This window comes from Scyliorhinus torazame, chromosome 8 (genome assembly GCF_047496885.1).
Source record: "Scyliorhinus torazame isolate Kashiwa2021f chromosome 8, sScyTor2.1, whole genome shotgun sequence".
Lineage (NCBI taxonomy): Eukaryota > Metazoa > Chordata > Chondrichthyes > Carcharhiniformes > Scyliorhinidae > Scyliorhinus > Scyliorhinus torazame.
In genome coordinates, this window is record NC_092714.1 from 264,439,753 (window position 1) to 264,454,246 (window position 14,494).

The window sequence follows — 14,494 nt, forward strand, 5'->3', positions numbered from 1 at the left end:
AACTGTGGCTTACAGCTAACAGCCACACATGTCTTAGGCACATTTTTAGCACTGGTACTGACCGGTGTGTCAGTAGCAGCAAGATAATCTATCTTCCTAAATTCCTAATTTTAAATTATGTAATTAATAAAATCTAATGTCTATAGAAGGGTCCGTTTCAAAGAAACTTTAGAGTTTCTAATATAAGTAATATTTTTTTAAATCATTATGTTCTATATTTTCTTATTCCCTCTTCCCTTCCCCTCACGACTTGCAAAATGTTTCCCCTTCGTCATTCTGATGTTCTTCTGTCGACCTGCCTAGGATGAGAACAAATCGAGCAAAGCCAATGGACAAGAGGAGCGTAGTAAAAAGTAAGTTTTTAAACAACCCAAAATTTGATAAGATATCATGTTTCTATTTTGAAATGCTTCGGTACGGTGAGTACAAAATAGGATTAGTTCCAAGTCTGATAAAGATATGTTTCTAATTTGAAATGCTTCGGTATGGTCAGTACAAAATAGGAATTTTCTTTATTGTTCAGTTTGTAAGCATGTGAGATGTTTCTCACTATATTTTCATCTGATGCTTTTAAAACCTGGAGAAATCTTGAGCAAAGGTTTTCATCTTAAAGAACAGAGTGCAAGAGCTTGTGGGGTAAAGCCTTCATGTAACAATTGGATACAAGATGCTCTCTCACTTCCAGTGTCCAATTTTGGGGGGAAGACTTTTAAAGCCCTTATGCCCTGACATTGAAAATGACAGTTTATATCCATACTGTTTTTTTAAGGAACTGAACATCTTTTTAAGAAACTACTGTATTGATAGATCATCTTCCCCCTGATCAAAATTTTGTAAATTTTAGCTGTGATGTTGGAATACTGCAATTACTATAGCATTCAGAATAGCTTTTACTGCTGTTAGGTTAGTCCTATGGAGCTAAACCTATACCAATAAAATAAAATAGTCTCCCATTGTCCTTCACACCATTCGGTCTCCATATGTGTTTCTGGAACAGACCTCTTCATTCACCTGAGGAAGGAGCAGCGCTCCGAAAGCTAGTGACATCGAAACAAACCTGTTGGACCTTAACCTGGTGTTGTAAGACTTCGTACTGTGCTCACCCCAGTCCAACGCCGGCATCTCCACATCAATAAAATATTGGTTGCGCATTTAAAAAAATTGAACTTTCATTTGATCTGGGAAGCCAGATCTGTGCATCAGTTTCAACGGTCTGAATTCGCCGATCATTTCAAAAGCCTTGCTTGGTGCATTGATAGCACATGGAGTTTCTGATGCTGATGTCTATTTCCCTTGAATCTGTCAAGCAAGCAAAATTTCAGTGGTGCAATGCCTTGCTCTGAACTCGCCTTGTGCCGAGTCCAGACTATTTACATTGGCCTTTGTTTTCCTTCTCACATATTGTTACGTAGTTATTTGATCTGGAGTGTTTCCATCTCTCCAGATGAGTTTGAAGGATTTGTAGAAAGTTATTTCTGAGGTGTTTGGTTTACCAGTGACTTTTAGAGCTCATCATGTATATGCTGTACCACATATTGTTACAGTTCCTCTGATCCAGTTCTTGAATAAAGAATATATCCAGAGGATATAGTTTCTGTTTTATTAAATCCTCTTGTTTTAAAGATGTTGATTTAATCATTCCACAACTTTGTAAATTGACAGACTATAGACCCAAGTTTATGCAACCTGATATTTTTAAGCTCTGGTACCTATCATTCCAGAGAATTTGTGCTGTACCCCCACAAGACTAATTTAGTTAAAAACTGAATGCAACATTCTTGTTGGAGTTTGACCCAGGCTCTGTATATTTGAAGTGTGACTTCCTCGTTTACACATTCTAACTTCCTTGAGATAAAGACCATTGGTTTTTGACTATGTACTTGTGCACTCCTTGTCGTTTTGTTACATGGATACCAAAGTACCTTTACTTCACTGTTCCTATTTTCTTTATTTTTGTGTGTTCATATCCAGCTATAGAAAATATTCTGGTATATTTCTCCAATGCAATTTGCATAACTTCACTTTTCCACAATTAACTTCATCTGCCATAATTTTTTTCAGTCTTTTGATATCCCCCATGTTCTACTCCAATCCACACGGCTTAGTATATATTTGGTGCTATTGTATAGATTTGGTTTCATAGTACATATTATCATTGCATCATTTGGCTATAGAATCATGCTGTGAAATTTGTGCTCTCCCATACGTAACTTAAGCTGTTTTGAATTAATAGTAATGCACTGTCCTGCAATCAGCGGGTATTGATTTATATGACTACATGATGTCACTTACGTTGTTTCCTCAGGAAAAAGAAGAGCCGAAGTCGCAGTCACAGTCGTGAAAGGAAGAGAAGCAGAAGCAAAGAGCGCAGGCGCAGCAAAGAGCGAGACAGGAAGAGAAGCAGGAGCAGAGAGAGAAAGAGCAGCAAGAGTAGAGAACATCGTCGCAGTCGAAGCAAGGACCGCCGGAGGGTAGAACGAGGCCGTTATAGGAGCCCATTGTATGTTCACTTTTTAAAAACCGTTTCGCTCTTTGAAAGCTTAAACCTAAACCAAAGATGTTGGAAATATTCAGTGGGTAAGGCAGCATCTGCCCGAACAAAACAGTTAATCTTTGCAGTTGATTACCTTTTTATGAATGGGATTCTGATGGAAGGTTGTCAACCTGAATGTCTAGCACAGTTCTATCTCTCCAGATGCTGCCTGGCTGACCTGTGTATTTTTAGCATTTTCTGTTTTTATTTAAGACTTTCAACATCTGCAATATTTTCCTTTTGAGACCGTAATTATTTTTCAGCTGACGTGCATTTACTAAACATAAGTGCTGCTAAAATAATTTCTAGCTACAGAATTAGATAGGAATGCTTGGGGAGTAGGTTCAAAGCGTGTCAATGTTTTCACATCCAATGCTGTAAGTAATAGTGTATTACAAATTTGTACTGGTCCGAAACTGGTTTGAGGTCAGTCTTTTTAGCATGTGTAGACCTAACCAGAACAAATCTGTTTTGGGTAGAATATCATACATACCTTAATTTATTTCAGGATATGTTTTATATTGTACAAGTAAGTGTTTTAATTCCTCTGTTAATACAGCGCCAAAATTTATGAATCAAAACATAACTAGTGATCAACATCCAGACCTCTGGCAGAGGTCAACATTTCTGCCACTGTTACTTCTACACAGATACAGTTAATGTGTAATATAGTTGTGTCCGTTCTGACTCTTAGCTAGTTATCTCCATACTTGTTGTTCCAGTAACGCATTGAATAATGTCTCATGCTAGGTATATTGCAACCAGTGTACTAGCACATTAGTTCTCAGTGGATCGAATCCTGGTGCCTTCTTTTATTCTCTCCAGTCACTTGTTGGGACAAAAGGCTAATCACAATTGCTTTTACTTCAAGAGCAAAACTTGTAAAATTGATGATGGGCAGTTTTTTTAAATGTCATCTTCCTCCCAGAAATAAATCTACACCAGCCTGAACAACATTAGCAGCACAGATAGCTAATAAGAGATGGATAATTGGGAATTATTTTGCGTGGCAATTTGAGAGTTAAAACAAGGACCTAGCAAGAGAGAAAGTGTTACTTGTGGGGTATTTTTAATCTATTTCTCTGCTCTTGGTGCAGCTTCTAATCCTGATGTTCTAATATGGTACTGGTATGGTATACATTTTCAATTCTGTAAAGGTTTTCTTTAAACTTCAGAAATACTTGACGATTGCTCTTAGATTCAATTATGAAATCAGTTCTGAGAAAACGCTGTTCCATTCTAATTGCACCTGCAGTTCACGAGTTGGCAGCGTGTTCCTGTGTTAGCCACAAGATGGCTGTTGAGGATAATCAATGCTTGCGAAAGTAGTAATAGTTTAAACTGACCTCAGTCAAAACAGTGGAATTGCTGATGCTTTAGAAGTTGAGTGTGTACTCATGTAAATTCTTTCTACCATCTTTACCTGCTTAGTTTGGAGAAGCGACTTATGTAAGTATTTGTAGTATTCTAATCCCTACAATTATACTCATGGTCAAAACTGAAAGCTGTTTTAGCCTTCAGCTTGTGAGAATGGAGACTATGTTGTGACATGTTAACTATCAATAGTAGTGTTAAATTAATATCTCACAAGCTTGGTCTGACAATCTTTCATGTGGTTCTGTTCTTTTGAAATGGGCATGAATTACCACAAAGATTGCAACGACCATACCTTTAAAAATGCTTTATTTAGTTTGGTTGTCAGAATTTGATAAGGCACTGCTTGACATCCCATTCATATACTCTGGTAATGGATAACATACTGCAATTCAAATATTGATGGTGCCCAAATGACTCAGAAACTTAAACGTTTACCCAAAATGTCAGCCAATTGGTGACTTCTTAGGTTGGTTGCTTCCTCCTTTCCTCGCATAACACCCCCCACCCCCCCAAAAAAAAGCCTGTTTAAGACCATATTTGCATCTAGCGATAGTCATCCTGTGCATTTAATCACAATTATCTTTAGAATGAAACTTCATTCTTTTAATGTTATGTTTTATCATTTCTGCCAAACTTTTTTAAACAGAAAACTCTTCAATTTATCTCATCCTTTTTCAACATTTGAGGTGATGTGCAACTATCTTAAATGGTTGACTAATTTTATATTGTGAAGAAATTCTGTAATTGCAATTGCATTGCCTTCAGAGTGGAGCCCCCCCCCCCCCCCCCCCCCCCCAAGAAAGGACTGAACAACAATATGCATACTGTTTTTGTAGAGGGGTATTCTTAAAATAATTTTAATTACTGTGTTGTACAAAACCTCCAGCTTATGTACATTGGATAGACACTGGGCTGAGTGTACATTCATAGAGAAGCTGAATTGCTACCTCAAGTTATTTTTCTCTCACCATGCTCTACGTTCTGTTCCAATCCAATGTGATTTTTTTGAGAATGGGCGTTAAGGACACAATCTCCTTGTAAGATACCTTTATTCATATTGGCTGAAAGGTTGCCCACTGAATATTGGCCTCATTTTCAAGCTTGATTTAGTTTAGAATCCTCAAAATAAATCAAGTGCATTTTCTTTTTACGTAATTGTGAACTGTCGTGGAAGTTAGATTTTATTCCATAGAATCCCTATGGTACAGAAGGAGGCCATTTAGCCCATTGACCCTCTGAAAGAGCACTCTGCCTAGGCCCACTCTTCTACCCCATCTATGTAAATCTGCACATTAATCATGGCTAATCCACCGAACCTGCATATCTTTGAACTGCGGGAGGAAACCGGAGCACCCGGGGAAACCCACACTCACTCCAGGCCTGAATAGAACCCGGGTTCCTGGTGCAGTGAGGCAGCCGCACTAACCACTGTGCCGCCCCAAAGTTCTTATGCATTCAAAAAGTTTGCAATACATGTAGCTCATTGTGCCCCATAACTTTCTGTATTGTGTGTTCTCCCCTCTGTTTTGATGGTTTTCTGAATGATTTTAATCTGCATCCTTTTGAATTGGGATTTGTTTGTAATTGGCCACGACTATTACCATATAATTTAAATTTACATTTAAGTAATAATGGCATGTGCATATGGTAAACCATAGATCAGAAAGCCCATAACTTGGATAGCCCTGGGAAGTTGATCTTTGTATAATAGTAATGGAATAGATGGGTAAAACGATTCTTTAACTGGTGACTATTGTCAAACTTCATCCATTATAAGGCTTTATATCACTTTCCATTATTGTAAAACTAACATGCTGCCAGTGTCATGTAGGACTTGTTGATGCATTCAAAACCCAGTGGCTGATATGTCTTGTAGCTATAATTGGCTTTGTCTCTTTTAATTCTAGTTCTGGTCCAAAATTCGGCAGTGGTAGCAGCAGCAGAGGGAAGATTGGCATGCAACCCGGTATCAAAATAAGGTATGTTATTAAATTGTATTCCCTAGGAGTCCTATTTAAAATGGCAAACTGGTACATTGTTTTTCACAACTCTTAAATATAAGAAACGCTCTAGAATGTGCCCACCAGTGTGTGTCTCAATTTTTGTTGATGTCTTCAACTATTAAGTTGTATGTTACAGTCCAGTGGTATATATTCAAATGTTTTAAAATAAGCTTTGAAGCTTTTTTTTCAGATTCTAGCACACATGTAAAACATGACAATTGGTTTGTGATTTTTTTTTAAATTTCTAGGTTTTGCAGTCTATTTACACTTAACCTAATGGACAAGAATATTGGGAAGTATAGGAGTGGGAAAGATCATTGGCGTCCACCTGCTCATCCCAGTGTCTAGAAAATAGTTCTCAAAACCCTTGATTCTTTCTTTAACCAAGTAATTGCCACTTTTCCTCAATTTGCTGAATGTGAACCATGCTCTCCTTTAACTGTCTATATCATACCCGACCCATAAATGTATCAGCCATGATTGAATGGCAGAGCAAACTCGATGGGCCGAATGGCCTTATTCTGCTACTATGTCACAGAATCACAGAAAAATACAGTGCATTAAAAGCCCTTCGGCCCATCGAGTCTGCACTGCTATATGAAAGGCACCTGATCTGCCAATCCTAATTTCATTTGCCAGTACTTGGCCCATAGCCTCGAATGTTAAGACATGCCAAGTGCTCATCCAGGTACTTTTTAAACGATGTGAGGCAACGCGCCTCTACCACCCGCTCAGGCAGTGCGTTCCAAATCGTCTCTGGGTAAAAAAGGTTTTCCTCAAATCCCCCCTGAACTCATGCCCCTTACCTTGAACTTGTGTCCCCTCGTAACCGACCCTTCAACTAAGGGGAACAGCTGCTCCCAGTCCATGCCCCTGATAATTTTGTGAACCTCTATCAGGTTGCCCCTGTCTTCTCTGCTCCAGCGAAAACAACCAAAGCCTATCCAACCTCTCTTCATAACTAAAATGTTCCACCCCAGGCAACATCCTGGTGAAAGGCCTCTGCACCCGCTCCACTGCAATCACATTCTTCCTATGATGTGGCAACCAGAACTGTACACCGTACTCCAGCTGTGGCCTCGCCAATGTTCCATAACTCCGAACATGACTTCCTTGCTTTTGTAATCGATGCCACGATTGATAATGGCAAATGTACAATGCCTTTTTCACCACCCTATTAACCTGCTCGTCTGCCTTCAGAGATCTATTTCAAACACGCCACGGTCTTTGTTCCTCAGGACTTCCCAGTGGTACCATTCATTGAATATTTCCTTGTCAAATTGCTCCTTCCAAAGTGTAACACCTCTCACTTTTCAGGATTAAATTCCATCTGCCACTTTTCTGCCCGTTTGACCATCCTGTCTACATATTCTTGTAACCCAAGATTCAGCCTCAGTGTTTTAAAAAAAATATAAGACCATAAGACATAGGAGCGGAAGTAAGGCCATTCGGCCCATCGAGTCCCCTCCACCATTCAATCATGGCTGATTTCAACTACATTTACCCACTCTCTCTCCATAGCCCTTAATTCATCGAGAAATCAAGAATTTATCAACTTCTGTCTTAAAGACACTCAACGTCCTGGCCTCCACCCCCTCTGTGGCAATGAATTCCACAGACCCACCACTCTGGCTGAAGAAATTTCTCCTCATCTCTGTTCTAAAGTGACTCCCTTTTATTCTAAGGCTGTGCCCCCGGGTCCTAGTCTCCCCTGCTAATGGAAACAACTTCCCTACGTCCACCCTATCTAAGCCATTCATTATCTTGTAAGTTTCTATTAGATCTCCCCTCAACCTCCTAAACTCCAATGAATATAATCCCAGGATCCTCAGACGTTCATCGTATGTTAGGCCTACCATTCCTGGAATCATCCGTGTGAATCTCTGCTGGACCCGCTCCAGTGCCAGTATGTCCTTCCTGAGGTGTGGGGCCCAAAATTGCTCACAGTATTCTAAATGGCGCCTAACTAGTGCTTTATAAAGCTTCAGAAGTACATCCCTGCTTTTATATTCCAAGCCTCTTGAGACAAATGACAACATTGCATTTGCTTTCTTAATTATGGACTCAACCTGCAAGTTTACCTTTAGAGAATCCTGGACTAGGACTCCCAAGTCCCTTTGCACTTCAGCATTATGAATTTTGTCACCGTTTAGAAAATAGTCCATGCCTCTATTCTTTTTTCCAAAGTGCAAGACCTCGCACTTGCCCACGTTGATTTTCATCAGCCATTTCTTGGACCACTCTCCTAAACTGTCTCAATCTTTCTGCAGCCTCCCCACTCCTCCATACTACCTGCCCCTCCACCTATCTTTGTATCATCAGCAAACTTAGCCAGAATGCCCCCAGTCCCGTCATCTAGATCGTTAATATATAAAGAGAACAGCTGTGGCCCCAACACTGAACCCTGCGGGACACCACTCGTCACCGGTTGCCATTCCGAAAAAGAACCTTTTATCCCAACTCTCTGCCATCTGCCTGACAGCCAATCGTCAATCCATGTGAGTACATTGCCTCGAATACCATGGGCCCTTATTTTACTCTGCAGTCTCCCGTGAGGCACCTTATCAAAGGCCTTTTGGAAGTCAAGATAGATAACATCCATTGGCTCTCCTTGGTCTAACCTATTTGTTATCTCTTCAAAGAACTCTAACAGGTTTGTCAGGCACGACCTCTCCTTAATAAATCCATGCTGACTTGTCCTAATCCGACCCTGCACTTCCAAGAATTTAGAAATCTCATCCTTAACAATGGATTCTAGAATCTTGCCAACAACCGAGGTTTGGCTAATTGGCCTATAATTTTCCATCTTTTTCCTTGTTCCCTTCTTGAACAGGGGGGTTACAACAGTGATTTTCCAATCCTCTGGGACTTTGCCTGACTACAGTGACTTTTGAAAGATCATAACTAATGCCTCCACTATTTCTTCAGCTATCTCCTTTAGAACTCTAGGATGTAGCCCATCTGGGCCCGGAGCTTTATCAATTTTTAGACCTCTTAGTTTCTCTAGCACTTTCTCCTTTGTGATGGCTACCATATTCAACTCTGCCCCCTGACTCTCCTGAATTGTTGGGATATGACTCATGTCTTCTACTGTGAAGACTGACGCAAAGTACTTATTTAGTTCCTCAGCTATTTTCTCGTCTCCCATCACTAGGTTACCAGTGTCATTTTTGAGCGGCCCAATGTCTACTTTTGCCTCCCGTTTTTAATGTATTTAAAGAAACTTTTACTATCATTCCTAATGTTACTGGCTAGCCTACCTTCATAATTGATCCTCTCCTTATTTCTCTCTTTGTTATCCTCTGTTTGTTTTTGTAGCCGTCCCAATCTTCTGACTTCCCACTACTCTTTGCCACATTATAGGCTTTCTCTTTTGCTTTGATGCATTCTCTAACTTCCTTTGTCAGCCATGGCTGCCAAATCCCCCCTCTGATGACCTTTCTTTTCTTTGGGATGAACCTCTGTACTGTGTCCTCAATTACTCCCAGAAACTCCTGCCATTGCTGTTCTACTGTCTTTCCCACTGGGCTCTGCTCCCAGTCGATTTTCGTCAGGTCCTCCCTCATGCCCCTGTAGTTACCTTTATTTAACTGTAACACCTTTACCTCTGATTCTACCTTTCTTTCAAATTGGAGATTGAAATCTACCATATTATGATCACTGCCTCCTAAGTGTTCCCTTACTTTAAGATCTTTAATCAAGTCTGGCTCATTACATAACACTAAGTCCAGAATGGCCTGTTCCCTCGTGGGCTCCATCACAAGCTGTTCCAAAAAGCCCTCCTGTAAACATTCAATGAATTCCCTTTCCTTGGGTCCACTGGCAGCATTATTTACCCAGTCCACCTGCATATTGAAGTCCCCCATGGTCACTGTGACCGTGCCTTTCTGACATGCACTTTCTATTTTGTGCCCATGTCTATTCAGAATTTTTCAACAAAACTTTCAACCATACAGACCCCCCCCCCCCCCCCGTTACAGAAAAAAAAGAAAGAAAGCTCGCATAGCAAGACATGAACATGGCAAGTCAATAAGATGCAGAACTTTGTACATTGGATTCCTCCCGTACATGTCAGTTTTCCAGATCATTCATGTGTTTTCTTGCTCAAATGCCCCCCAGAAACCCCCCCCCCCCCCCGGTTGCTGTTGCTGCTGTCCGACCTTCATCTAACGCTCCGCGAGATAGTCTAGGAAAGGTTGCCACCGCCTGTAGAACCCCATGCGCAGACCCTCTCAAGGCAAACTTTACCCTCTCCAACCTGATAAACCCTGCCATATCATTTATCCAGGCCTCCACGCTGGGGGGCTTCGCCTCTTTCCACATTAACAAGATCCTTCGCCGGGCAACTAGGGACGCAAAGGCCAGAATGCCGGCCTCTTTCGCCTCCTGCACTCCCGGCTCGTCCACTACTCCAAATAGTGCTAGCCCCCAGCTTGGCTTGACCTGGACTTTCACCACCTTAGATACTGTTCCCGCAACTCCCCTCCAGTGCCGGGCATGACCAAAACCTATGGACATGGTTCGCCGGACTTCCTGAGCACCTCCCACATCTGTCCTCCACCCCAAAGAACCTACTCGGCCTCGTCCCCGTCATATGCGCTCTATGAACCACCTTAAATTGTATCAGGCTAAGCCTCGCACACGAGGAAGAGGAATTAACCCTACTTAGGTCATCAGCCCATAGCCCCTCCTCAATCTCCTCCCCCAGCTCCTCTTCCCAGTTACCCTTCAGCTCCTCTGCCAAAGCCTCCCCCTCTTCTTTCATCTCCTGGTATATCGTCGACACCTTGCCCTCTCCGACCCATACGCCCGAAATCACCCTGTCTTGAATCCCCTGTGCCGGGAACAGCGGGAATTCCCTCACCTGCCGCCTCTCAAACGCCCTCACTTGCATGTACCTGAAGGCATTTCCCGGGGGTAGTCCAAATTTCTCCTCCAGCACCCCTAAGCTCGCAAACGTCCCATCGATGAACAGGTCCCCCAGTCTTCTAATCACAGCCCGATGCCAGCTCTGAAACCCCCCCCCCATCCATCCTTCCTGGGACAAACCGATGGTCATCTTTGATCGGGGACCACACCGAGGCTCCCATCGCACCCCTGTGCCGTCTCCACTGCCCCCAGATCGTTAGCATTGCCGCCACCACCGGGCTCGTGATGTACCTTGTCGGCGGGAGTGGCAGCGGTGCCGTCACCAGCGCCCCCAGGCTCGTTCCTTTGCAGGACGCCATCTCCAACCTCTTCCACACTGCCCCCTCTCCCTCCATCACCCACTTACGGATCATCGCCACGTTGGCTGCCCAGTAGTAGCCACCCAAATTCGGCAACGCCAACCCTCCTCTATCTCTGCTACGCTCCAGGAACCCCCTCCTTACCCTCGGGGTCTTGCTCGCCCACACAAATCCCATAATGCTCCTGCTTACCCTCTTAAAGAAGGCCTTGGTAATCACAATTGGGAGGCATTGGAATACAAAAAGAAACCTCGGGAGGACCACCATTTTAATCGACTGTTCCCTGCCCGCCAGCGAGAGTGGCAACTTGTTCCACCTTTTAAAATCCTCCTCCATCTGTTCCACCATCCGCGTCAAATCAAGTTTGTGCAATGCCCCCCAGCTCCTAGCTACCTGAATCCCCAAGTATCGAAAGCTCCTTCCCGCCCTCCTCAACGGTAGGTCGTCTATCCCTCTTCCCTGATCCCCCGGATGCACCACAAAGAGCTCACTCTTTCCCACATTGAGCTTATAGCCCGAAAAGTCTCCAAACTCCCTTAGGATCTGCATGACCTCAACCATCCCCTCCACTGGATCCGCCACATACAGCAACAGGTCGTCTGCGTACAGCGACACTCGATGTTCCTCTCCCCCTCGAACCACCCCCTTCCATTTCCCCAACTCCCTTAACGCCATGGCCAAAGGTTCAATTGCTAATGCAAACAGCAGAGGGGACAGGGGGCACCCCTGCCTCATCCCTCGATACAGCCGGAAATACTCCGACTGACCTCTGGTTCGTGACCACACTCTCCACCGGGGCTCTATACAGGAGCTTAACCCAACTAATAAACCCTCCCCCGAACCCAAACCTCCTCAACACTTCCCAGAGATACTCCCACTCTACTCGGTCAAAGGCCTTCTCCGCGTCCATGGCTGCCACTATCTCCGCCTCTCCCTCCACTGATGGCATCATTATCACATTTAGGAGCCGTCGCACATTAGTATTTAGCTGCCTACCCTTTGCGAATCCCGTCTGGTCCTCGTGAATAACCCCCGGGACACAGTCCTCAATCCTCGTAGCCAACATTTTTGCCAGCAACTTAGCATCTACATTCAGCCTCAGTGTTAACTGCACCCGGCCTATCTTTCTGTCATCTACAAACTTACCTATCCTACCCCCCACGTAGTCATCTAAGTTATTTATATGAATGACGTATAATAGGGGATCCAGCCCTGTGGTCCGCCACTGGACACTGACTTCCAGTCACTAAAGCTGACATCTATCATCACCCTCTGTTTCCTATAACTCAGCCAGCTTTGAATCCAACTTATCAAGTTCCCCTGTATCTCATGTGTATTAGCCTTCTTTATAAGTCTCCCATGTGGGACCGTGTCAAATGCTTGGCTGAAATCCATGTATACGACATCAACTGCACTACCCTCATCTGCACACTTAGTCACGTGCTCAAAAAATTCAATTAAATATGTTCGATATGACCTCCCTCTGACAAAGCCATGCTGACTGTTCCTTGTGGAGATGCTGGCGTTGGACTGGGGTGAGCACAGTAAGAAGTCTTACAACACCAGATTAAAGCCCAACAGGTTTGTTTCAAATCACTAGCTGTCAGAGCATTATATATATGTTTCTGGAACCTACCCCTTGATTCACCTGAGGAAGGAGCGGTGCACCGAAAGCTAGTGATTTGAAACAAACCTGTTGGACTTTAATCTGGTGTTGTAAGACTTCTTACTTGTGGAGGTTGATTCTCTCCTTCAGAGCTTTCTCCATTAGTTTCCCCACCACTGACGTGAGTCTCACCTGGCCTATAGTTCACTGGCTTATCCCTACAGCCTTTCTTAAATAGTGGGATCACATTCACAGTTCTCCAGTCCTCTGGCACCTCTCCCGTGGCCAGAGAAGAATGAAAAAAATTTGGATCAGGGCCCATGCAATCTCCTCCCTCGCCTCCCACAGCAAAATGGGACATTTTGTCCAGACCTGGAGATTTCTCCACTTAGGGTGCCAACACCTCCAACACCTTGTCCCTCCCTATGACAACTCGCTCAATAACTTCAGTCTCTCCATATCGGAGTTCCACATCTGCCTCCTCATTCTCTCGGGTGAAGATAGATGTGGAATATTCATTTAACACCCTACCAATGTCATCTGTTTCCACTGACAAATTCCTCCTTGGTCCCTAATGTGCCCTGATTTTTCCCTAGTCACTTATGGTCTTTCCCTCTTGTGCAGCTTAGTTAATTCCCAATCGCCTTTTCATCTGTCCTCCCAAGTTTAGAACTTATTCAGGAACTTTATATTTTGAGTTGTTCATTTTCTCAAGGGATGTAATCTTTGTTCAGGTGAACATAGCATTCATATTAGAACATAAAGCATAGAACATACAGTGCAGAAGGAGGCCATTCGGCCCATCGGGTCTGCACCAACCCATTTAAGCCCTCGCTTGCACCCTATCCCCATAACCCAATAACCCCATCTAACCTTTTTGGACACTAAGAGCAATTTAGCATGACCAATCCCCCTAACCAGCACGTCTTTGGACTGTGGGAGGAAACCGGAGCACCATATTCTATGTATCAAAATATTTAATACATTTGGACAATAAAATCAGTTCTTGATTTACACTGCAGCTGTTTATTTCTTAAAACTATTAAACTGCTTGCACATCCAGAGGAATTTATTCATTATAGCTTTTGGTAATTCTCAAACTCGGATGTTTTTTCTTGTGACATTGACTGACTGTTTGTTTATGGAAATTATTTGGCATCACACAAAGCTTGTGACCCCTTAGTGGATCGTTTTAATTCCAGCAGCCTCGAGTTAATGATCCTGAATGTTGGAATTTAAATTTGTCAGAACTTGAATTAGTAAATTGTCAACTAGTTTTTGCAATACAAGAAATGTATCTGAGCAAAGGCTTTCAGAAATACACCTTGCCCTTGGAAACTTGTACCTGATTTACATGCAGCTGTTTATGAAAAGAGTTAAACTGCTTGCACGTCTAGAGAAATGTATTTATTATTGCTTTTGGTACTTCCATTAATACATACTAACTTGCTCCTTGTGTTTTCTTTCAATTCCAAAGTCGAAGACGCTCCCGAAGTAGAAGCCCACATAAAAAGGATAAAAGTCCAATAAGGTAACACTTCAGATGCAGAAAGAACGCTGATGGAATTTTTAAAATGCTAATTAGTCTTGTACATGTTTACAAAATTGCAACTCTGCAGGAGTAGTACTTTCGCTGTTCATTGTAAACTGGTGAGACCCAATCCGGTCTGATTTACATTATATTTAAGATTTTTGTTTTGAATTAGATGTTTGTATTTTGGGTTGTACACCATAAAACCAGTTGTAA

General features: G+C 42.7%; 1 protein-coding gene across 3 annotated transcripts in view; it reads left to right on the plus strand.

Annotated features, from left to right (window-relative positions):
• rbm39a (RNA binding motif protein 39a) overlaps window positions 1-14,494 on the plus strand; it is a 51,959-nt gene that overhangs the window by 10,857 nt on the left and 26,608 nt on the right. For 2 of the 3 annotated variants that reach the window (XM_072515260.1, XM_072515263.1), the window contains 5 exons: window positions 304-353; window positions 2,306-2,500; window positions 3,965-3,982; window positions 5,818-5,889; window positions 14,225-14,278. In XM_072515260.1, the coding sequence (XP_072371361.1) occupies window positions 304-353; window positions 2,306-2,500; window positions 3,965-3,982; window positions 5,818-5,889; window positions 14,225-14,278 (389 nt within the window). The remainder of the gene's footprint in view (window positions 1-303; window positions 354-2,305; window positions 2,501-3,964; window positions 3,983-5,817; window positions 5,890-14,224; window positions 14,279-14,494) is intronic. The other variant, XM_072515262.1, reaches the window with a different exon arrangement.